General features: G+C 34.3%; 2 protein-coding genes across 2 annotated transcripts in view; both read right to left on the bottom strand.

Annotated features, from left to right (window-relative positions):
- LOC123524576 (uncharacterized) overlaps positions 1–26,662 on the bottom strand; it is a 218,450-nt gene that overhangs the window by 49,366 nt on the left and 142,422 nt on the right. The window lies entirely within an intron of this gene.
- LOC128555659 (uncharacterized) lies at positions 3,774–26,603 on the bottom strand. Its single transcript, XM_053538714.1, has 5 exons — positions 26,449–26,603; positions 24,080–24,503; positions 10,156–10,242; positions 9,405–9,491; positions 3,774–7,093 (listed from the first exon to the last, which is right to left on the bottom strand). The coding sequence occupies exons 2-5, from the start codon at positions 24,486–24,488 to the stop codon at positions 7,044–7,046; spliced, it is 633 nt and encodes a 210-aa protein (XP_053394689.1). The 5' UTR covers positions 24,489–24,503; positions 26,449–26,603; the 3' UTR covers positions 3,774–7,043.

Below are 26,662 nucleotides of genomic sequence, written 5' to 3'. Positions count from 1 at the left end.
TCCAGTTGTTACAGTGTAAGATTTATCATTTTGCGGTCATAAAACAGGACTGTAATTATTCTTGCATATTATTTATGGTCATCTTATTTATTAATTCTTGTTCAGCAGACACAACTCTTTCAAATGATACCAAAAAATCATGGGGTCACCAGGCATCGAAATTTACCTATTTGTGGATCGGATACCTTAAAAAGCTTTATTTGCATTGCGATTCTAAATTATTGATACCTTCAACAGAAGATAGTCAAAAAGTAATTCACCTTGAAAAGGGACATTCTTACATCAGACACAGTTTATGACTTTGTTCACGATTTTCACGTGCAGGTAGTTAACTGATAGAGTGCGTTAATACAGGACACTTCTGTTATTTATAAAGTGTCCGCTTACAACCGTAAGAAGACACTTTTACAATAGCTCTGCTGGGGGTATAGTCGTATAAAAAACAAATGAGAGTAATTGAAATATATAAGTTTGCTTTACACAGCATAAAGTTTATCAATGCATGTTCTTTTTGTCTAATAAAGTCCGAGGTTGCCCTTAACTTAACTTCAGAATCAACAGCATTATACTCGACATTTTTTGATGATCAGCCATATATATTTATCATTAAAAATAATTTGAGTAATAAGTTAGCTAAAGGTTTTCAAAATACAATCCAAACTTTATATACTCAGCGTCACTGAAAGTTACCACGTAATGTAATACCTCTTTACTATTTTATACAATATCGACGTCACTTTTTCATCATGACCTGTGCGCGGTCTATTACTCATAGACCCTTTCTGATCATGTCTCCTTACCAATTTCATGACTGTCAGTTGAGAACAGCATATACGATGTGCAATTTCGCAACATGAAAGTTCGGCGTCAACCATGCCAATGGCCTGATGGCGTTGATCGTGCCTTAAACGTGGCATTCTTAGCAAGGATATTCTGTTTTTTTAACGTATTCCTTTTAGTCTGTCGACTAACTTTCAAGTGCGATGAATGATTTGCGATTGGAAATTTGTACATGTCGACATTGCTTGAAAAAGTCATTTTGCACGTGCAGCCCGTGCCTCAAATGGAGTTAATCTAATTTGACAAATCTTTACACCATTGACGTCTCAGATTCGTCAAAAATGTAGTCGAGTTATGCTTTCAACACAGTCCAGTGCGATTTTTAAAATATAAGGGTCATTAGGGTGGTAACTTTTCAGTGACGCTGAGTATATTTAGAGTGGATACTAAATGTAATGGTGCGTTGAAGTTGCCATTTAACTATCTCTGATTTACCTCAGTTGTGTCATTTATGCCAGACACTCGGCAAGCCTTTTAAACATATATCAACAATTCCATTGATGCAGACTAGAAGTGCTATCTCCTTTTCTAATTTTTTAAACACTAAAATGACAAATATAAGAAATTTAGAGAACATTGTCATACATATTGCCTGCTGCACAGTAAGTGGGCCAATTAAAAAAAACAAAAACAAAAACAACAACAACAACAAAAACACAAAAAAGCAATATGTAACTGCATTTTATTTATAAAGGAATATCCGTTTCAAGTTTTGTTAAAACTGTATTTAATGTGTCTTATTAGTATTCAAATGCAGGCAGTAAAAAATTACATAATCAACCAAAAAATAAAAAGATTGTAAGCCATTTTATGGCTGAAAATTGGACTTTTTCATGTAATGCGTTATCATTAGATTTTTTACACTTTTCAAAATATGTTACAGTATTTTCAAGTGACAAAATATATGTTTGATTAGAATACCTTTAAACAGATAATGTTGTTACCTTTGAAATGATGTATTACATTGATGATCACTGAAGTCGTTACATTTTTATGAGTATGATAATAAAAAGTGACTCGTGTAACACCACTGTTTTTGACAGAACAGAACAGAACACGAATCTATTAACTCAAATGATATACATGACACATGAGTATACAGTGAAAATAGTGTTTTAAATATTTTGCGACATGGTATAGGTATACATAAGAACATGTATTAAAACATGCTTGTAATGTGATTTCTGTATTAGCTGCGTTGGGTCGTCTTGAAAAATAAAAGATATAAGGTAAATGTAGATTTCCCGGAAGCATAAAACACCCCAAGTCATACTGCCGTGACCATTACAAAGAGTCTGCAACGCATCATTCGATTGTTTCTGTTCGTTTTCTCGAAAATACAAAATATTGTGGTTGCAGTTGAAACATTTCTGCTTGCTTTGTTGCATACTTAACTATTATTATTATATGTTAAATGTTAAATAGGACCTAGCAAGATCAAATGCTAATTAGCTCTAATCGCAAAATGAAATTATGCAAACATGCAAAACTATCGCCTTAATCTGGTTCCGTACATACTTTTCTCATTATTCTTACGCTCAGAAACTTTGAAAACCCTTCGGCTTATGGCAAATTATTTCGTTACAGCAACTTGTTTGTACATACTTTGGTATTCGTTTGTTAAACAATTGTAGCTGCACTAACTTATTGATATAGACCCGTAATAGTTCGACCCTTTTCTTAGAGCGCTAGCATTAAAGCGCAATTACAAAGAAATTTATCATCTGTTCATAAACATATTACGACTATGGTACTAAAACAATCCAAAAATGTTTGTTTCTGCTGACGTCAATTAACTTTACACCCTTTGTGGAGTGAATCCTTTATCTTGCATGTATATTAAATGATGTTAATTCCTATTCTTTACGATGATTCAACTTAAAACAAGATTTCAACAGCCGTGTCTCCCATACAAAGTTATTGTTCTTCTATTTCCCGCTTCTTACGGATAACTTTACAAACCTAAACTAAGTAGGAACTAGATGTGTGTCCATAGGACACAGGTGCCCCCCACTCCTGCCACTGTAACATGGTTTTATGACACACAATTTTTAAGATGTTTGCAACAAAAAACTTTTAAGAACCTTATGTGTATTTTTCACTTAGTTGGCCATAACTCTGGCCTTGCTGAGTAAAATCCTAAAAAGAACACTTCATAGGCTATAAAACAATCCAGGAATGTCAATGATCAAACAATGTTTTATGATTCTAGGTCAAGTACATTTTAACATACATGTTTCACAATTTCTTTTTTTTAGTAAGTCTGAACAAGAAGTCTGGTCTTGTGAAATGAAATAATAACTGTAGGTAAAATATTTTCGGAGCTACGCGCGACAAAACATTAAAATGACAATTTTGTTCTTGGTCAGGGGCCATAACTCCTACAATACTGAATGAATCCGGACGCGAATCTCCAGGTGCACGACTGCACATCCTGACCAACATTCCTGTACACTTTGGTGACTCAAGGTCAAATACTTTTGAAGCTACGTGCGACAAAACATTAAAATGACCAATTTTTAACTAAGTCAGGGGCCATAACTCTTACATGACTGAATGAATCCGGACGCGAAACCCCAGGTGCACAACTGCACATGCTGACCAACATTCCTTTAAAGTTTGGTGACTCTAGGTCAAATACTTTTAGAGCTACGCGCGACACAACATTAAAATTACCAATATTTAACTAAGTCACGGGCCATAACTCCTACACGACTAAATGAATCCGGACGCGAAACCCCAGGTGCACAATTTCACATGCTGACCAACATTCCTGTAAAGTTTTGTGACTCTACGTCTAATACTTTTGGAGCTAGGTGCGACACAACATTCTCGGAAGGACGGACGGACGGACGGAAGGAAATTAAGGGGACGCATACTTTGAAATAAGAAAAAAAGTGGGCGGGGTATGATAAGATTTACCTGCAAAAAAGTACAAAGTTTTTGTACATGAAATGGATACTGTTTCAACTGTTATAAGTACACAAAGGATTGCTCACTAAAATAAAAATGAGAACATCTGAAACAAGAAAGTTATTGTTGAATTACATACCACTTATCGTGTACATTCAAAGTCAACAATTAATATTTTTTGTGCGAAAATAATAGTGCTTTACCTTTTCCAAACATTTATCAATGTCCTACAGATTTTAATTTAAAGAAAAAAAGTGAAATAAGTTCACTGTCTTTCTTTTCATTTTGCATATGTAAGCTAAAACACATTATTTAATTGGTTTACAAAGTAATGCATAAGAAAAGATATTGTGGTCAAGGAATGTCACATTCCAAATCAGAAAGAGTATATTCCCCTTAATACATTAAACATTTATCGTTACAGAAGTCGAGTGGCTTACAATAAGGCCTAGAAATGGTTCCATTATTAATTTTCAATTTGGTATTCATGAACAACAATGCACTTAAATATCAAATCACATTCAACAAACTTTTGAAAATGTATTGTCTTAAAAATCCCTAAAATAAGGTATGAAATTTGGTTGAGAGGTCCAATCAATGTGTATATGTGCAAAAGTAACATTCTAATCTTATTCACAAAACTTACTAATACACAGCAGGAATGTCAATGATCAAAACTGGACGAATATACAGTTATTCTCACTTTAATGTCATTTATAATTTGTCCTTGAATTCTCCACCATACTTTTCATAACTCTGTTTGCACGAGTTGCACGAGACTGCTGTCATTCATGTAAAAAACGGGGTCAGACAAGTTGTAAATGCAATATCATCTAAACGTAATTAAGGGATTATGCAGTTCAAGAAAAACTTTATATCATAACGTAATGAACAAGTGTAATGTTGTAAAAACAACTATACTTACACTGATCTAAGTAGCAGTCGGTTTATAAGTGACTTTAATGATTCTTTTTTTGTTTTGTTATTGTTGTCAAAAACTATAAAGGAAGTGCCTCACAACTGAAGCGGAAACCAGTTTGATGCGCAACGTAGTCCATTGTAAGTAATATTTTTTGATAAATGTCCATAGAAATTAATAATTTTCTGATATTAAAGAAGAATATCTGAATAGGATTCGTTATTTGATAAGAAATTATAATCATCGACTTGTTTGTTTTTTTTTTAATCATACACGTGCTGACACCTACGTTGTCTCCCGTTGTTTATTACAGTTATCGTTCGTCCGGCGCAGTAATACTTTTTGCAGTGAATCGCCAAGAAGTCTTGGGAAAATTAAAAACCATGTAAATAAACTAAAATTAACCACCTTTTCAAGATCAATTTCAAGTGACCGACGTTATGCATTTAACCCACCAGACCTGTGTAGCATCTTACATATCTGTTCTAAGGTACTCATTGTGTAGAATGTCATGTTATGCCCTTGCAATGCTAATCCCACTCTGATTGTTTTGTTTATATTTTTTATCAATGAGAAAGATGGCGTCCATCCCAAGTTTAAATGACGTGGCATTAAATTTTTACATGTTTAAGCAAACCTGGTGCGTTAGAAAGAAAATCTCATCCCTTCAACATTATTTGTAACACCGGTATTGTAAAAAATCTGTTGATTTTTTTTCTTATACAAAAGCTTAATACATTCATAGTACCACATCCTTATCCACAAAGTACTAAATATTACAGGTGTTCATCAGTATTATATCAGTTTTGGAATATGTTTTTTATCTTTCCGCCATCAATTTCTTGAATATGCACCCCTTCTTCATTTCTGTATGATCTGTGAATGTAGCAATATGCGTCCCCTTAAAATGTAATGAAATATTTCATCATTTTAAAGGGAGTTAATTAATAAACAAGTAAAATGCATGACATTTAAAGGTTCTAATGAAACTTGGTTTTAAATTACACACCAGTGACAGTTTAAACCAATGTTGATCAATGCACAGCTGCACTGCTTATCAACCTAATGTATTCCAATCCTAATTGTACTGTATTTACCTACAGTGCTCCCTCTCTACAACAACATCCTTTGGGAGACGGAAAATTAGGTTGTTGTTCGGAGGGAGTTGTTGTAGAGAGGTAAAATAAAGGACAAATGGCATATTTTGGAGTCTGTAGCAAGTGTTGTTGCAAGGAGGGAATTGTTCTTCAGAAGGCCGCTGTAGAGAGGGAGCACTGTATATATACAATAAAGTTATAACTTGTGCCTGGGTTTGTATTCTGGATAAAAAGTACAAATGATAATAGCTTTTTTTATCTATCAATACCAAACATAATATTTTAAACCTAACTTCAATTTTAATTAGTGGAAAACTGGTGCGAAAAATGTATTGTACTTTATCATATAAAAGGGAAGTAATTACATGTTATAACAAAAACAGAGAGTTAAATTGTGTGTGTCTGTGGCCTTGACTTTTGTTTGGGCATGGCACATTGTATTGTAATGGTGAAAATTATGCCAAGCTATTTCAATATACATCCATGCATAAAAACGTTACAGACCAGACAAAAATATAATACATAAAACACATTATCTTTTATATTTTACCTCTAAGTATGACATTGACCTTTGAGACAGGATGCTAGGTTTGCGTTTGACATCTCGTCTCAATATGGAAAATATGTTTGCTAATTGATATTGAAATCCTTTGATGAATGGTAGAGTTATGGACCGGACATGAAACTGTTCCGCTAAACCCGTGACCTCCAAGTGTGACCTTGACCTTGGAGCCAGGGGTCTGGGTCTTTGGCATGAAACGTTGTCTCATTGTGTGAAACATTTGTGCCAAGTTATTTTAATGGTAGAGTTATAGACCAGCCAGGAAACATACCCTGTTAATTATTTACCTCAAAGTGTAGCCTTGACTTTTAATCTAGGGGTCTGGGTCTAGCGCATGGCATGTTGCCTCTATACGGGGAATATTTGTGCTAAGTAATTTCAAAATCTCTTGACCGATAGCAGAGTAATGGACCGGACAAGAAGTGTGACGGACGGACGGATGGAAAACGCAGCCCATTTTTATGTCCCTATTTTTTCTTCAAAATAAAGCCGGGAAATTAAAAGAGCAAAGAGCCTGCATTCAACACCGGTTAAACAAATTATTTGTATATCAAAATGTATCATCATATTTGTTAAATGCATTGTGATCACGCTGTGTCCGTCGCCCGTGTGTCCGTCCGTCATCAACAATTGTGTTTTAACGACGTCTCCTTCTAAACAACTGAATGGATTTGATGAAACTTGGCATGGATGTTCCTTGGATGGTCCTCTATCAATGCTGTTCAAACGGTTCCACTTGGTTGCACATAGGGGCCGCCAGAGCTAAAAATAGAAAAATCTTCAAACGACATCTTCTCCTAAACCTATGGTCCGATTTTGAAATAATTTTACACAAATGGTCCTTATGTCACCCTCTATAAATATCGTTCAAATTATACCGATTTGTCAAAAAACATGGCCGTCAGGAGGCGTGGTCACTTTTCACTTTATGTATATAGTGGAAATTTAAAAAATCTTCTTGTGTAAAACTATTGGCCCGGATTTTAAAATAATTTTACACAAATGGTCCTTGTGTGTCTCTCTACTAAGTCCGATCCTTCAAAAAACATGGCTGCCAGGGGTCGTGATCACTTTTCCCTATATGTATTTAGTAGAAACTTAGAAAATCTTCTTGTAAAAAACTATTAGCCCGATTTTAAAATAATTTCACACAAATTGTCCTTGTGTGACTTTTTACAAATTGTTTAAATTTTTCTAATTCGTCAAAACACATGGCCACCATCATCAATAACTTCTTTAAACAACATCTCTTCCAAAATCACTGAATTTATTTTGATGAAACTTTAGACAATTCATCTCTCGGTAGCCCTCTTTTAAAGTTGTTCCAATGGTTCCGGTTCATTGAACATATGGGTCTTTTGGGTTAAAATTAGGTTTTCAGCTATCAGACTTTAAATTCTTTTTCTCTAGAGCTTTGATATTTGGCATGTGATATAAGGGTTTGACTCTACCGTTATTGTCCAAATTGTTGCCCTAAGGTCTTTTGGCTTAAAATAAGGTTTTCAGCTATCAGACTAAAAATCTTTTTCTCTAGAGCTTTGAAATATGGCATGTGATATAAGGGTTTGAGTCTCTACCACTATTTTCTAAATTATGGCCCTAAGGTCAAATATGGCCACACTCCTGTGTGTGACATGTACTTACTATAGGCTTATATATAAGAAACATTGAAAGTCGTCTTCTCTTAACCAATACCAATAATAGCTAGAGCCTTGATATTTGGCGTTTGATATCAAAGTTGAATTGTGTACCGTAATTGTTAAAATTATTTCCCTAGGTTTAAAACTGTGTGTGGCATGCATATAGTATAGGCTAACATAGAAGAAACCTAACTCTGTAGTTGTTCCATTACGTTATGCAAACAAACTTGAAGCCTTGTATGCTGGTGAGCCCTTTTGTCTTTTATAGTACTGTTGGCAGTTCTAAATAAATTCCAAAAGTTATTTTTTCAAGATGTCTTCCAAAATCGTCGCCTAAGTTAAGAAATACCTTTATTTGTATAGAAATAAGTAAGCAGAATGGCATACTATGTTTATAAATGATATCAAATGGGCATCTTTCACTAAAATGTTATATCTTTCGCTATTTACTTCAAATGTATAAAATCCTCATCTATTGTATCTAGCACTACTAAATACATAAATTAAGTTTGCATATAATTTAGTGTCACGCAACAAGTGTAACAGTTGATTGTAAAAAAACAGCCAGTTTTTGAATGGTAGTTACATATTTATACTGTGTTTATCTATAAATGTACAGTGTGTACTATTTTAAACATAATGCATGGTACTGAAAATACACATAAACTTGTTAACTCTATGTTTCCATAAACTATATGCAGTGATTGACCAAGTTTTATAATATGAACTTTGAATCTAATATACCTTTAAATACATGAAGTATTCATATTTGCTACATAAATACTGCAGTCTTCCTTTTGTAAAAGAAAGCACTGAACAGAGGAGACCTTTGCTTCGACTTGGACCAGGCATATAATTACATATGTATTGTATACATGTACATAGCTAAATGAATTTCTTTTATTTTAAAAAACATTAACTTATCTTGGCATGTGCTTATAGTCAACTTTCTACCTCCAAAAAGTTGTTTATATAATTTCTCAATTCATCAAATTCTGTTTCTTTTGAATTCATCTGACAGACTTGAAAAAAGTAATACATGTACAACTGATGATTATCTGCTATGACACAAAGAACATGTACCTTACTTTGTCAATAAAATTTGTAAACTTACATTTTATTGTTTCAGTTAAATCTGTAAAAAGATCCTTTGGAAGCGTAGAATGCAACCAAGTAGAATAATAGCAGACTCGGTTTGACTGAATCTGTCCATGAGAGATAATGAAATATGCAACACCTCCCACGCGCTAAACTGGAACTCTATTACACATATATTGAATGGACTCCATTATATGGTCTCGTGTTAACGGGTTAATGATATAAAGGAAACATTTGATATGATTATGTAGATATATAAGACGTTAAGATGTTATATTCATTTGACCAATACATGTTGGTCCAATCTGTTTTATAATTCAACATATAACTTCTACCTTTCTTTTGTACGTATTGCTTGCTGTCCAGTTCATAACTCTCCTCTCGTTCCCGATCTGACAAGGCCTCGTTATCAATTTGTGTATCTGAAAACATATTAATAAAACAAAAAGAAATCTAAATGTATTTTTCTTTTTATGACAGATATTTAACAGTCTAAAACATGTATAATTCAAGGTTAAGGCCCACAGTGTCTTCGTTTAATATAGACACATAACATGTCTACATCTTGTTAATTATTACTTTCTATGACTGTTTTCTCATGTATTTTCCAAAGACACCTTGGGTGTGCAACACTTGTCCTCCTCCACCAAAAGCCCCAACTACTACGCACTTATTTTACAACAGAGGTAAAATTTATCTGAGCTAGATTGAAAGAAAAATTAAATCTTACTGGCTTAAGGTCACACAAGATAGAAATATTCTTGTTCACGATGATGTTCATGAGATTACATCATCTGGTCAACAAAATGCGCGTAAAATTTTACAATTGCTATAAAAAAAGAAAGTCATTCATTTTATTTAAGGTTACAGCAGGAACATTTATGTTAAATTATTTTAAAATCGGGCAAGAGGTTTCAGAGAAGATTTCTTGTAGATTTATCCTTTCAATTGTCATGGCATCCAAATATTCCATACTGACAAGGGGTGCTTTAGGGGGAGATGTTCTTCAAGAAAGTAATTATGACGGACATTCAATAATCCTGAAATTTCATCATGAAATATTCGTGACTTAAAAATAGGGTATACCTTCCTCTGGTACATACAGGTCACTGGCCAGTTCATGATCCATCTCTTGTTCTGAATCTGATTCTGTATTGTCGTCGTATTCGGTATCTAAAGTCATAAAACGTAAATGAATTTCACGGACTCTCATCTTTTGTACATTTTGGACAAATGAATAAATTCTGCCTTAGTCCGAGGCTAAATATTGTAAATGTAATACATAAGAATATCCTTTGAAAGTATCCAAGCAAAGTAAGAGCAGGCTAAGGCTTTGTAATAATATTCAATCTTTCATCTCATGCACAATTTATATCGTAAAAAGGCTGTCTAAAATGATTTTCATAACCAGATGATCGATGTTGCATACCTAAAATGACATATTTATCTGGCTGGGGCCGTATTCATAAAGCATCTTTAGTATAAGAAGTGATTATTTACTTAAGTATTACTTAGGTAAGAAATTTATTTTACTTAAGTATATTTGTTATTCATAAAACAACTTAATAAGTAATTCTTGGCTTTTAGTGTGGACGGAAACATTAAAAAAACAAACAAACAAAAAACATTAATTTCAGATAGATACAACATGCACAATTATGTTTAAAGTGGTTTTATCTGAAAAACAACACTTTAATCGTACTCGCGATGCCATTTTGTTTTCTGACTTAAGTCATTTCTTAAGTTTAAGCTGTTTTATGAATATGACTTAAGTTTTTTACTTAGACTTAAGCTGAAATCACCACAAACTTAAATAAAATCTTCAACTTAAGTCAAAATTTATACTTAAGATGCTTTATGAATACGGCCCCAGGTCTATTAATTCAAAATGTTTATTGACATAGTACTATTCTTTTAAAGAGTGCCTGGGTAGAGTGCGGAATGCGGTTGGTTCGCTGCCTGGCTTCAACATACCAAAGACGTGAAAAATGGCACCAAGAGCTTCCTCGCTTGGCGCTCAGCATTAAGAGATTATTTCTGTGACTGGTAAGCCTGGTCTCAGTATAATGTGAAAGGGTGGACTTTCATATATTGTGTCTAAGGCGTGATGTTTTGTAAAATTAAACATAGTGCTCGCTGCTCCAAGTAGATACAGTTTACATGACTCAAAATTGTTTAACGACGTTAAACTCGAACATACATCCCCTCTTTTTCAGATTGTTATAGTAAGTTTATACTCCCCCAAAACGTTGTGTGTTACTAGCAAAGGAATCACTTTGTACCTGTCCTATTCCGTTCCACAGTTTCTTTCTGGAACCCATATAGACAGGATGTTGAAATAAACAATATGTTTGAAGGATTATAATACAAGTTCACATACTATGTCTAATAACTCTGATAAGCTGGTCATCTAAACTTTTAGTGTTGAACTAATTCCAACAAAAACGTTTTAATGTTGATAACGTAGTATGTAAGGAAATGAAATTAAAGTTCTCAAAAACATCATGTCACATTTTTAGATATTGCATCAACGCCTAGTATTGTGGCCGTTACTGTGTACCATATGCTGTATTGTTGTACTACTGGTATACTATGGCATAAATTCGTATTTGCTTGATCATAAGAAAAAAAGATATTTTAAGATTCTAGCAAGTGCTGGTAGGCTACGTTTAGCATTTACCATCTTAGTCGAATGTGATCAGGGTTTCAAAATTCAGAACATAGAATTTCTAACATATTTATACATATTTCTAAATCAAACTCGTCAGTGCTGGAATTTAAAAAAGTTGAACACTAAACATGTGTATTTTAATGTCAACATTCAAAGGGGATTCATAAAAACGTTTTCACAATATTATTACTACAGATGGGTGGTACACTTTATAACACCAATGTTTGCTCGAAATTCATAAATAGCTTTAGCAATGATCCTGACCAGCCTGCGCATCCGCATGGTGTGGCTCACTTTTATCAAATGCATCTTGGACAGCTTTGTTATGAATTGCATGTTAATAAAGAAATACTACTGATATTTCGTTTAACTGGTTTTATTTTGGATAAATTTGCAGTAATTTGTTTAATTCAAATCTAAAGGAAGCTGCCCTTAAATACCACCTTATTTTCAGATTTAGACTAGAATTTCTTTTGAGGGCTTTTTACCTGTATTGCATAAGTAATTAAAAATAAGATTTTATGTTGTAATTATGTAGTAAGGTAGAGTATCAGGGTGCACTTATACTTCCTTGCTATTGAGATAGCTTTTATAGCGACGTGGTAGTGTCCGCCTTAGTTGTGAGAGGTCCCGGGTTCGATTCCCAGTCACGGCTGAAGTATTTTAAGTCTGTTACATTTGGCGCCCAACGTAAATAACTCCTGATTAGATATGAATGGACACCTTTGGACGTCCCACAGAGGTTCAAACTCCTGGAATTCAAGGACGAATTCTAAAATGGAGGAGTGTATGTAGTAGGGTAGAGTATAAAGGTGCACTTATACTTCCTTGCTATTGAGCTAGCTTTTAGGGTGACGTGGTAGAGTGTCCGACTTAAGTGTGAGAGGTCCCGGGTCCAATTCACGGTCAGGGCTGAAGTATTTTCAGCCTGTTATAATTAGTTTGAGGGTCTGACATTATATCTAGTTATATAACCGGCCTATGGGTTTGAGATCACAATGTTTGTTTTAACATCAAGTTTTGATTATAACAGGATTATTATTGACTTGGAAAATGTGTGGAAATATTTGTTTTCTATGACCATATTTGGAACCAACAAAGATACTGTATTGTAACTATAGAACATGTTGTAAGGATAATATGAAATAAGGCACTGCCTCAATCGGGAATCGATCAGACTTCAACTCATCCCTTTAACATTTAAAAAAAACTGTCTACTAGGGTGTTTAATAACAATCAAACTGTTGAGAAGCACAATGACAGACTTAAGGTGATCACAACAGCTCACACTGTGCTCAGGTGAGCTAAAAATCATACAAACTGAAAATTTACTAGATTGCAACTCACTGTTAACAAGACTTAACAGACAGACACACATTAACAATCTATTTGCACCACGGCAGGTTAAGAGCTCAGTCTAGGGAGACATATTAGCCTTCTTGTGCAAGGCTTGGTTTTTTCTATTTGTGTTAATTGTAATTCTCAAATTTCTCGTAAAACAAATCCTAATTTTGTTTTTATATACACATCAAAAAGACTAGCATTACACTTTATTTATTGAATAAACTGTTCACATGTTTAAGTTTTATCTGTATACACATTTATAATGATCACAGATCACACAACTTGTTTTATCCATACATAAAATATAGCTGAACTGTGAATAACAACTTTTAATAACAGTACTGGATGCTTTTGTCAGGCTTTGAAATAAGTATTGTCAAAATAAAGAAAATGTGACTTGTAATCTGTATTCTAAATGTACAATTTCTCTTACAACAAGAACAAATAAACAAAGGGGCCATGATGGCCCTGTATCGCTCACTTCACATATTGACATAAAGATCATCAAGATCAACATTCTGACCAAGTTACATCAAGATATGATCATAAATGTAGCCTCTAAAGAGTTAACTAGCTTTTCTTTGATTTGACTTGGTGACCTAGTTTTGACCCCACATGACCCTCATCAAGACATTTTGATGAAGTTTCATGAAGATGCAGTCATAAATGTGGCCTCTGGAGTGTTAACGAGCTTTTCCTTTGATTTGACCTAGTGACCTAATTTTTAATCCACCTGAACTAGATTTAACTTGGGCCTAAGATCATCAAGATTAAAATTCTGACAAAGTTTCATTAAGATTAAGATATGGTCATAAATTTGGCTTCTAGAGTTAAACTAGCTTTTCCTTTGATCTCACCCTAGTGACCTAGTTTGACCCTACATAACCCAGATTCAAACTGGACCTTGAGATTATAAAGATTAACACTCTGACCAAGTTTCATGAAGATATAGCCTTAAATGTGACCTCTACGGTGTTAACAAGCTTTTCCTTTGATTTGACTTGGTGACCTAGTTTTTGATCCAAGATAACCCAATATCAAAATGTCCAAGATTTTTATTGAGGGTAACATTCTGACCAAGTTTCATAAAGATTAGGTCAAAATTGTGACCTCTAGAGTGTTAACAGTCAAACTGTTGACGACGGACGGACACAGGACAATCACAAAAGCTCACCTTGAGCACTTTGTGCTCAGGTGAGCTAAACGCTAGAGTTGTCACAGGAGTGACGAATTATACCCTACAATATTGCCTTATCACAGAACTAAGCCAATATCAAAGCAGAAATTTCTTGAGCTATGACCTAATGACCTCAAATTCAATCTCTATAGTTTCATGATCCTCCGCCAAAGTGTTCTCAAATTGTTGTATGGAAAAGGTTTAAATGTTCAGGGTCATCCTGACCTTTGGAACTCTAAATCAATACGGGTAATCTGCTGGTCAAGACCAACCTTGTACTAAATTTTGTGTTTCTCCATCCCAAGATCCTGAAGTTATTGTCCAAAAAACCGTTTTAAAGAACCGTTATTTATTTTTGAACTTAACATCACACTGACACAGGATAGGTCTTTATGGCGACTTTTACAGTTTTAATGGTGGAGGAAGACCCCATGTGCCCCTCCGTGCATCATTTAAAGAACCGGGTCAGTGTGACCTTGACCTGTGACCTACTGACCTCAACATCATTAGGGGTCACCTGCTGGCCCATAATCAACCTCCCTAACAATTTTCATGATCCTAGGCTCAAGCATTCTCAAGTTATAATCTGAAAAACATTTCACTGTTTTGCCTTATTGTGACCTTGACCTGCTTTCATGATGTGACACCTGTGTACCAAACTTTATCATCCTAGGCTCAAGGTCTCAAGTTATCATTCGGAAACGACTCAACTGTTCAAGGTCACTGTGACCTTGACCTCTGATCTATTGACCTCAAATTCAAAAACCTGTATTTTATCATGATACACCTGTGTTACAAAAGCTATGATCCCAGGCCAAAGCGTTTGCAAGTTATCTTGACCTTTGACCTACTGACCCCAGTCGAACTTGACCTGTAATTATGTACCAAAAAATATTTAAAGCGGCCCAAGCTTTTCATGAGTTATCACCTGGAAGCCATGAAAACCTACTGACTGAAAGACAAACAAGCTTACTACATGGGGTATAACAGAATTTTTCTTTTTAAAATCTCATGAAAAATACGAGAACTAGATACCCACGGGCAATATGTCAAGCCCGCCAGCTGTCTAAAAGACTGGGAGTTGTGCATGACACTCCTTGTCTCATTGAGGCAAACATTTATGCCAAATAAAAGAGATTGCAAAAAGTTACAATATAAGTTTTTACAGTAACAACAAAGGAACGTAAAATTTAAAAAAAAAATTTAAAATTTTTTTTAAAAAAATATATAAAAAAATCCACACAAAAATCCGCACCAGCAGAGATAGGTCAAAATACACCTGAAAATTGGATGTAACATGCATGTTGTACTACAGAAAAGTAGTCTTTATTTTTTCCCTATGACCAGTAATAAAAAAGTTACAGATGTAAGCTATTTATAGTAACAACAAAGGAAGTAATTCTAGGATCTTTTGCATAACACTTCCGTCGCATGATGATGAACAATTGTGCCAAGTTAAAATCAAAATCCCTCCATGCATCAAAAAGAAATGCTCCAGACAAAGTCATTTTTGTATCCTACTTTTGACCTCTAAGTGTGACCTTGACCTTAGACCTAGTTTTTCCCATATGACACTCCGTCTCATGGTGGTGAACATTTGTGCCAAGTTACATCAAAGTCCATCCATGCATGAAGAAGAAATGCTCCAGACAAAGTTGTCATTCTTGTATCCTTTGACCTCTAAGTGTGACCTTGACCTTAGACCTAGGGACCTGGTTCTTGCGCAAGACACTCCGTATGACACTCCGTCTCATGGTGGTGAACATTTGTGCCAAGTTATACAAAGTCCATCCATGCATGAAGAAGAAATGCTCCAGACAAAGTTGTCATTCTTGTATCCTTTGACCTCTAAGTGTGACCTTGACCTTAGACCTAGGGACCTGGTTCTTGCGCAAGACACTCCATCTCATGATAGTGAACAATTGTGCCAAGTTACATCAAAATCCCTCCATGCATCAAGAAGAAATGCTCCGGACAGTCATTTTTGAATTTAAACCTTTGACCTGTAAGTGTGATCTTGACCTTTGAGACAGGAACCTGGGGCTTGTGCATGACACTCCGTCTCACTGAGGTTAACATTCATACCATATATAAACAAGATTGCTCCATGCATGTCCAAATTTAAATGGTCCGGACAAACAAATACGGACGGACGCACACACGCACATACACCGAATAGACATTTAGACAACTATGTCTTCGCTTCCGCAGCGGGCTCGACAATAACAAAACCAATGTGATAATACATTATCTCTTAAAGTAACAGAGCTTGTCAAACACTGCTTCTTCTCAAAATAAATTTAGTTTCTAAATAAATCCTGAATTCCTATCCTTAAAAGTTTTTTTTTTTAAGTTCCCTTGTTCTTCTGTCTTTTATATTTTCTGGTGTTTCTTTCTTGCTTTTCAAGTATACTGGATTTGTTGACCTTCCATTTTGTAGCTGCCTGCTCTCAAAAAGTGAACCTGTAAAACAGAAATCAAATATTGTAAATTGATAAAAAGAGACCCTAAACCAACTTTCATCAAGATCCTATGAAAAAATGTGACCTATAGAGAGGTCACAATCAAAAGTTTATCGAGCGCATGGACGGATGCCAGACGCCGCGCTATCACAAAAACTCACCTTGTCACTTTGTGACAGGTGAGTTTAAAAAAGTCAATATCTCAGAACCGCTTTCCCCGGTCACAAATTAAACCATTTGTTGATGTGATTTTTGGGAAATGTTACCTTGCATTTTGAGATGTTGGGAAAAAATGCAATATTTTTGGATTGGGAAGTGGCCGAATACAGGCCTCTGTCATATAAGGATGAAAAGCCCTGCCCGCTAACAATTTCTGACAAGAAATCATTTTCAAAGTTTTTCTTTCCGGTCAGTTCTATATGGAATTAAATTCTTTGGGTAATTTGAAAGAGGACCCCCACAAGATCATTCTGTGAAGTTTGGTGTAAATCTGCCCAGTGGTTCTGAAGAAGATTTTTTAAAAATTGTTGGCATATGACGGACATCAACTCATGTTGTCACTCTGTGACAGGTGATTGAGCTAATAACTGTTTAAAATTTGCATACCATGTATTAAATTTTATGGTTTTGTCCAGAAATGCTTTATCATCAAGAAAATGAAATGGAGTCTTTACTAAGGTCTAAAAAAATTTTGTTTCCGGTAACATGCTAAAATAAATTTGGGTAGGTAGGTCGGAAAAACTTTTTCTTTGGATTTTTTGAAATTATTTTTAGGGAGACTTTTTGGAAATTATTTTTGTGTCAAAAAATGAATACAAATAGGGGGGTTATGCCTCTAGTGCATCAGTAAGTTGATTTATAACATCACTGTCCATGTTTAAAGCATAAAAAGTTTTTATCAAAAAGTTGAAAAAAATGTTCTCAAAGGCGGACGGACCGTCCATTTAGGGTCGGCCAAAAATTTTTGGTAGGTCAGGATATAGAAAACAACAATTTTTTTTACCCTAATGTTCCTTGGTATTTGCACTGACTCAATCGCAAAAATCTGTTTCACACAAATACTAATTTGTATACAGTATATCATACTTTTTGAATGATTGAAACTGCTTCCCACAGCTGCATTTTTTACTATATAATAAAGAAACAGAATGACAGAAATACCTTATGAGCCGCAAGCAAAGTGGTTTCAGTCTGTCAACAAGCACTTTGGAGCAGTACAACAATACTCTGTATAATAGACCAAGATGCCTGAAAATAGTGAAAAGGGAGCAAATTAAGGAAACATGGACAACCAGCTGTTTTGAAATTTCAAAGGTCTAAGAGCTAATATCCTTTTCGCAGTTTTTTCAACTTTCATGCCAATAAGATGACCCCAATTATATCATTGGCATGGCGGGAGAAATTTGTTAAATAAAACTTTTTCTAATGAAAATAAACAGCAGCAAATTTTGTCAAAATATATAATGAAACGAAGTAAATGCGGTTAAAATTTCAGTTTGCAAAAAAGAAATGTCACTGTACGAGTAGGTTTGTTTACACGACTGACCAGCCAGAAACAGACAAACATTACTTTAACCCAGTGAATTCCAGGTACCTTTTTGACTTGGTGGTCTATGACCTTCAGTTTGCTCGGGATCATTAAAAGGCAAAAACAGACTGGTAAAGCAGCTAGAAGAATCTGTTCTGCCTTCCTCAGTTTAGTATGAACACAGGAGCTGACAAAATGCTACAATTGTTTATTGGTATCTGATGGTCATGATTCATAAACGTATAACTTTAAACATATTTGAGTATGTGTGCAGTGTACAAATTCAGATTTCAACTAACCCATGCTGGCAACCAGATAGAAAATTTTCCAAGCCTGACACCAATTTCACATGCCTGAACTTAAAGCTGAATTTTGAACCATAAAACAACTGGTCTAGCTCATACCCTCAAAATATTTCATCATATTGTTGGGGACATGCTCGACTGGGATTCCTAGGGGAACAGGAACTGAATGAATCGGACCAAAAAGTAATGTGAGCGGCTTCAGTTTGCATTTGCAGAGCTCAAATTAACTTTTTTGACCCAACATAAAAATTTTAACATGTAGCTTTTTTTTATAGTTGCTTAGTCTGAAATCTACTTGCAAATTTAGACTTTCAATTAAGAATGTTAGAATATCCTAAAAAATCATGCTAGAACATCAATATTGTTTGCACGGTTTTCCTTGGCGTACAATTTTGTGCGTTATAACTCAAAATAACCTTCAAAGTAATTCGGAACGCATCATTGATGGCGTAACTTAACTACTGGCTGAAACTATGGCAAGGCAAATTATCGTACCTAATATTATAAATAGTGATTCAACTGTATACATGTATGATTAGTAAGTACAGCCTGCATTCTAGATTTAATTATAAGATAGACCTCTACATTTCTTTATAATTCAGTAATCCATTCAAAAAAAAATGGGTAACCAAAAAAAGATGTTGTGTTTTCTGTTTTTCCCCAAATAAAGCGAACTACAAACCAATAACAAAACCGCAACAATTTTGACTAAATTATTTGTATTTGCAAAATAAATTGTGTGAAATTTTAATCTTAACTTGCATTTCTATGAAATTGACTTACATTAAGCGGGTCCAAAATTTGAGCCCTGTGATTTGTGAAAGTAATTACATCTTCTGCATGATTATGGTTCTGACTAACTCTTAAACTCTTGCATTTATGGAACAGTTTGAATTCAATTCCTTCATAATTCTGACCAACTAATCGAGCATGCTTCAGAACTCCAGATTAAGGGCTGTATTTTTGTAATTACAAACTTGTTAGGGATCAGATATGACTTTATTTTAAAATGTGGATGTATCAATAAGAATTTATTTTAAAATGTGGTTGTATCAGTACAACATGTAAACAGTATTACATATATTCCAAAGAAAGATCGAGCCGAATTGCATGTCTGCGCCACATTGCGCTTATCAACGCTATCCTGACTGTTGACAATTTGCACGGTGTCAAATGAGTGTGGAATAAACGAAACAAACGCCAATAGCATAATGTAATGCATTAACACATAATTTTTTTGGACTTCAAAAATATGCGTAAACTCATAAAAATCTGAAAAGGGGAAATAATTCTACCAAAACTGAAGGCATTTTTACCAAGTTATTTTTATTTCAATTTATGTCATATGAACAGATGAACCAAGTTTGAAAGAAATATCTTTACTTTTTTCAAAAAATGTTAGTTTATATGTCAAAAGCCCGATCGGGCAATGTTACCAGCCGGTTTTAAAATCTATATTTTTTTCTATAAGCCGATCCGATTCCCTATATTTTAGACCAAGCACAGCTTATCGGCAGAATCATACGCTCAACTTAATCACTGTGTCAGTGTTTGAAATTCGGGCGTCCGACAGCCTGTGGCTACCAAAATTTCAACTCGGGCTACCGATTTTCCACAGGTACAAGCCCGACCAGGCTACTAAATTTCTATAAATTTGTTTTAAAAATCATGCTAATTAACGAGTACAGCATCGTGATTTCATATGATCTCCATTAATAAACACTAAGAAGGCATCACACATCGTCCAGACTGAGGAATGCTTATTGAATTGTTGTTGTTTTTTTTGCTCTCTCACGTGTTGACAATCAAACACGAAGTGTCAAAGATGTAACCACAGCGCTAATCGGCTGAATACAATCACCTCTCACAAGTACCTGCAGTAGGCAGAGCTTAAATTATGCTATCAGTGTGTGTGTAAATGTGTATTCAGCACTCGTTATTATATCTTGCAAATTGTCAAAAGTCCGAGTAGCAGTAATTGGCAAGTGCCAATCCTAAAAAAATCGGGCGTTATAGTCTACAAAATGTTATATGGTGCAAAAATGAAGTATTTAAGGGATTAAAATTCGGGGTAGTGAAATTAGTGTCGGGCTAGTGCAAATAATTGTACTCGAGAGTTAAATATCGTTACATTTTTTTGACTTGTCGATATCCTCTAGGTAGACAACGTAAAATATCAAAATGTAATATCGGTCCTACCCGAGGTCTCATTATTTAGAATAAGTGTCGGGCTTGGAAAATTTCCTATCTGGTAGCCCAAATGGTCTAGTGGATTCAAATCTGAATTTCGCACACTGCTGTGTACACATGCAGTGAGCCTTAAGAAATAATAACCTAAAGGCCCATTTCAAATTGATGAATAAATAAAAATGTAAAAAATAAGGCATTTCTATGCAATTTATGGGTGGGGTGTTTGTTTACATTATTATTATACAATGGAAAGTTAGTTACTCTCACGTTTCTAAAAATGTCAACAGGCCAACCATGCACATGCTGTACTGGAGTGCCGTCCATATTCTAAATAAAAGTAAAATAATTCCATTAATCAGTCACGCCTGCAAGTAAAATCACCGATTTCTTAATTTTAAAATTCAATATAGGCTTAGTAACAGAGAAGTTCAAAGAAACTAAAGTACCGGAAAGGAATTAAAATACGATCTGAAAAGCGACACAAAGGTGAATCTATTCTCTCATCCCCGAGCTGAAGAACTCGTTGGAGAATGTTTTGTTTCCTCAAATTTTCAAAATGTCGGCGCCAGTGTAATGTGTATCCACCTCACTCTAAATATAAAAATGTTCAAAATGTCGCGTTTAATAATGCTACTCAGTATAGAATAAAGCATGTTTGTATCACAAATTATATCAGTGTAGTATTAGCTTCTGACGCAACAAAATTAACAGCTTACTTCGAATATTCTTTCGGGTCGCAGACATCTTATTGTGCGGATATTGCGTTTTGCCTACTGATCTGACGGACGCTTATTAACATTAACGAAGACCGTGATATCCCGAATTTCATCGGGGTCGTCGCACGCCCATGGTCTAAACCGGAACTCCATATTTTTTTATTTGGATAGTATGTGTTGGTTGGATACCCTCGTATGTTACCGTAGTGGGATTCGATCCCCTAATAAGATAATAAGTTCACATTAGTTTCAACAATTATGACTTTTGTTTCGACAAAATTATTTCCCTTTTTACAGTTGGAAAATGTCCTGGAAGCACACTTTTCTTCAGCATTCCTTAAAATTAATTTATGAATTGGATTGAAATTTTACAAAAATCTAGAATCATAATGCATTTATACACATGAAGTAAAAATTATATGTTTTATTCAGACTTGAAATCAGGCCATTACGCATGGAAACTGAATTGACAAAACTACAGCTTTCTTCTTTATATATATACCTCATTGTCATACAGCTAGTCGACATAACATTTCCCATAACTCTGTCTATTTGGTATAAAATTGTCTCCCTTTCTGGTTGTATTGAATCTTTTAGATTAAACAAATGACATTGAAAAAACCACTCTAGGGAAACACATTGTGATTTAAGGTTTAGTTTTTCATACTTTGAAGGGAATACATTTAACTAAAACTGGAATATTAATAATGGAAGACAAAAAAAGAACAGTAAGTAAAGAATGCAATTTTATACGGCCAAAGTAACTAAAAAGCTCATTTATCTAATTTTTACCTTGAATGATTATGATGTTTTATCCAGTTTATTTTAATTTTTGTTCAATCATTAACTTTTTAGGCAATATCTTTGGCTCCGCTGAAGGGAATTTGATATAGAGTAACTTCGGGAAAATTCGACAGTCGTGTATATTCGACACATTGAATTAATATCCACGTGGAAAAACCCATAATGTCCTTGAATAATTTTTCTTAAGTAATTTATATGACGTCATATTTGTATATGACATCATGAGAACATTTTGATCACACAGGCTTTCTTTCCTTTTCCGATACGCGCATCGGGTAACTTCGACATTCAAATTCATTTTGAACGAAAATCGTAGTTACAGTTTTCTGTAAGAATGGTCAGCGGAGCTAAGGTATTTAAAACTATTCTTACAATTGCATTTTGACTTTACTTAACCGAAATACAAACAGAAATATATTTGATGTTGATATTTAGAAACAAATAATATTCCCCGGTTTCCAAGCATGACCTTGGCTAGGGGTGACGAATTTGCACGACAAGATATAACACTGTTGTGCAAATTCGACATACTATCAAAATTATTCGATTATATCGTCTTTAAAGGATATTTACGGCATACAAATGGTTTAAGTGTGTTTCTTAACCATATCCATGCTTTCCTAATTTTGTCCACGCAGATTCTTAAAGTATGTTAACCTAAGCTGACGTCGCTAATTACGTCACTGATTTGTGCATTAAAAAAGCACCTGTGCATTTAATTAGCGTGCACATATTTACATCTGGGACCAGTACGAATTTATGACAATTAATTAGACAATCAAAATTTGTGCAAAGTAAAATATATTGAATAGGATATAATAAGAACATATCATCGTTATTTAAAACAATCATAGCCGAGTAACCCAAAGGTTTCGGTAACAAATACGCCTTATTTGAAATTAAAATGTCCAGACAAATTCGTGCGAAGTGTTGCAGAGCTCTTACTCTCCATCAAAACTTGCCCCCACCGTTCAGATGGTAGAAAATGGTACCATTGTCAAAAAAGAAGGCAGCAGCGAATAGATAAATAAACATAATTAACGAGGCTATATTTTATTGTTTCCCGAAACAATTAGCCGGCGTTTGTATAATCTGCTGAACAATTAATAAAGATTATTCTTTTGTTTTACTTTTTATAGCTTGATCGAGTTATGCAATCTGAAAAAATTAGAGCCTACTCGTCAGCATAAAAACTGTTGTGTTATGTCTATTGCGACATTTGCTGTTTTTAATGTAGCTATATAAAAAAGATAAATCTTCAACTTGTATATTTTTTTAAAACTCTACCAGGGTGCCGAATTTGCCCGAAAGATGTCGAACTTACACGACGACAACAATCAGAAAAATATCCATCCTATTGACGATGTAGATGCAAACACTGGGCAGCGTTTTATACTGAAGACGCAGAAAAGGTCTACTTTCGTTTTCATGAAATGTTCGCACCGATCATTCTGAACCGAAAATTGCTTCACCGTTTTTATGCTTAAGGTGCCGAATATACCCGAAGTTACTCTACATGTAATATTACAAAAACATAAATAATAAATATGAATAGTGGCAAAACATGACTTTTAAACATTTATAAAAATAACCCCTCTTTTGTTATTTCTTCTTTTGCGCTTTTGTAAATATTTTATGTAACTGGATCTGGTATATTGAAGGTAAATATACAGCCATTAAAAACTGTTTAAGCAAAGCTTTTAGCGGAGCTATGGACCACATTATTGTAACAGCTCCAGTCCCTTTTTTGTGTGTGTGTAATATGTTATTGTGGACTATCATGTCGTAGCTTTTATGATAAGCATATAGATACCTTCTGTTGGAGTTAGTTCCTCAGTTGACCCACTTTGAATAGCATCCTTGTTGACATTCAGATGAATTTCATGATTTTCTTTTAGAGTCACATCAAGCTCCCTTTCGTGATCATTGCCATCTGCATGAGACTCTTCCTTTTCTGCGTTTAAAAAGGGCTCTTTTCTCTCACATTCAGGAGGTTTATCTGTTTGACATATATCTTGTATTTCTGTTATCAGGACATCATTGTTACTCTCCGTAAGTTGATACATTTTATCATCTGCGAAAATAATGTTGTCCTCCATGTAGACATCTTTTGCATAGTTCAGGATATTCATCCCTTTCAGTTTACCACCAACGTCTAAAAACCAACATTTATTAATCTTCTTCAATTTCCATCTAGTATGTTTGTCAGTTTCTGGTTCCATTTCAAAATATGATTTCTGCAATGTAACATAAAAAATATATAGATGTCAATCATTTTGCAATCTTATGTTTTTACATTAAAATATCGGCTAACCTTTATACCAGCACTCGCTGAGAATATCGAGGCTTTGAGAAGATCAACAATATTATTATGTGATATAATATTTTCTGGTTATTTGGGATCGATCATGGAGTATATTCATTTTTACAATTGTAAAAACGAATGTACTCCATGATCGATCCCAGATAACAAAAAAAAATTATTACCTATTTCTCGACAACAAATGTATGATCTATTTATTTAAAATGATATAGTTGTTTTCCACAACTCAACGTACTTAGCTTGGATCAGGTCTTCATTAGTCAAATATAAAAAAAAAAACAGGGTATATTATCCTTCCTTCTATTTAACTTTAGATGTGCCTGATACAGGAAAAAAGGATCCATACCTCCGGTGAAATACGCGCTTTTTTAATTTGATGTACCATTTTAACTCAATACGATCACTAATGCAAAAAATGCACCTTTTTGCCGGAATAATATATGCGCTTCAGTGTAATTTGGCTCTCACAGAGGTATGCCAAAGATTATGATACAAATTGCTATGTACTTTTGAGACGAAATTGTTCGTTAGTAACAATCCTATTGATAAAGACTGCGAAGAGTATAGGTCAAAGTCTACATCCCTGTGACATACCTACTGAAATATAAACAATATCAGAATAAGCCCAAGAGAGAACCATCTTTGGCACCTTCTGAACTAATTTAAGAGACATCCAGTTATACCAGTAGATTCCAGCTTGAAAAGAAAATAGTTTTGCCACACATGGTCAAAGACTTAAGAGATGTCATGGAAGACAGTACGGATAATGTAAAAAGACTTAACAACCTCGCACTTGTGAGAGGAGGCGTTGCCGTGTATAAGATGGACTCCAGACCATCATTTGCTTGGACATTTCTTATACGTTTTTGTAAGCACGCCGCACATCAAGTGGCCAATATAAAATAATGTTTAAACGAGATTAACATGGTGGAATTTCATATTTACCCGCTTTGTACGCCATAAAATATATTAAAACTATTATTTCATTGTATTGGTATTTCATGATTGAAAATATTTTCTTTCATAAAAATGTCAAACGTCCCTGAAAATAGCATACTTAAAACGAACAGTATATAATTTTCAAAATCAATATCGGTATCTTTTATATCAACATTTGTCCTTCTTTATGTTAATGTATGGTAATTCTATCTTTTTTATATTTGATTTCAAATTAATTGTTATTTCAACTGTTGTGTCAGTACATTAAAAATGATCAATTTTATGTATTTATGGTTGCATAGTGAATTTGCATTAGCTAGATAAACGTTGAGAAAATTAAATTATCTGTTTATTTAGTTAACAATTTTACTACTGTTTTTCAGTAAGATAATTGTCCTAACAACCAGCAATACGAATTTTATCTAGTAAAATACTTGCTAAGAATGTAAAAAGCGAAGTTGTCCAAGTAATCGAAAGGTCCAATAACTGAAATTTGGAAAGATTTGTATTGATTTTGCTAGTAATCGAAAATGCGAAATAATTATTCCGATTGTCCAAAGAAGTGATGGCTATATGCTTGGTATTTTCTGTTGTTGTACAGGTTATATATCCATATATATAATAACAGAGAATCTGACTTCTTAGAATAGTTGATAATTTATGACGACGGCAGTGTACGGCATCACCACCGTTTCAATTTAACGAGCGAAACCAGCTTGAATTCGAAACAAAGTTTGTGGCCCCTACATGATTTCTGTGTCTCAGACCTAACTTACTGCAGCAAAACATAAACACGATTTTAGAATGTTTAGCCCAACCGAGCCTCCTTCGGGTAGGAAAACATAACTGCTACATACTTGAGTATAACAAAAGTGAAAATGTCTAAAAAAAAAAAAGTAAAGATATTAAACAGTACTTACTTTAGATATCGTTACAGGTAGTTTAAGCCAGGTTCACGTAAAGTGTCATATTCCAAAATATCATAGAATATTGAACACGCATGATCAGCTTTATCTTCGATATGTAAATAGTATTAAGTTACATGGTTTTATAAGTTAAAAAAAAACACGTTATATCCAGGGGTTGTCGTTCTTTCTATTACAGCGGGGGCTTTGTTTGTATACAAACATGTCT

The sequence above is a fragment of the Mercenaria mercenaria genome, chromosome 3 (genome assembly GCF_021730395.1).
Source record: "Mercenaria mercenaria strain notata chromosome 3, MADL_Memer_1, whole genome shotgun sequence".
Classification (NCBI taxonomy): domain Eukaryota; kingdom Metazoa; phylum Mollusca; class Bivalvia; order Venerida; family Veneridae; genus Mercenaria; species Mercenaria mercenaria.
Note: the sequence above shows the minus strand (reverse complement) of the source record. Positions and strands in the feature narration are given on the sequence as shown.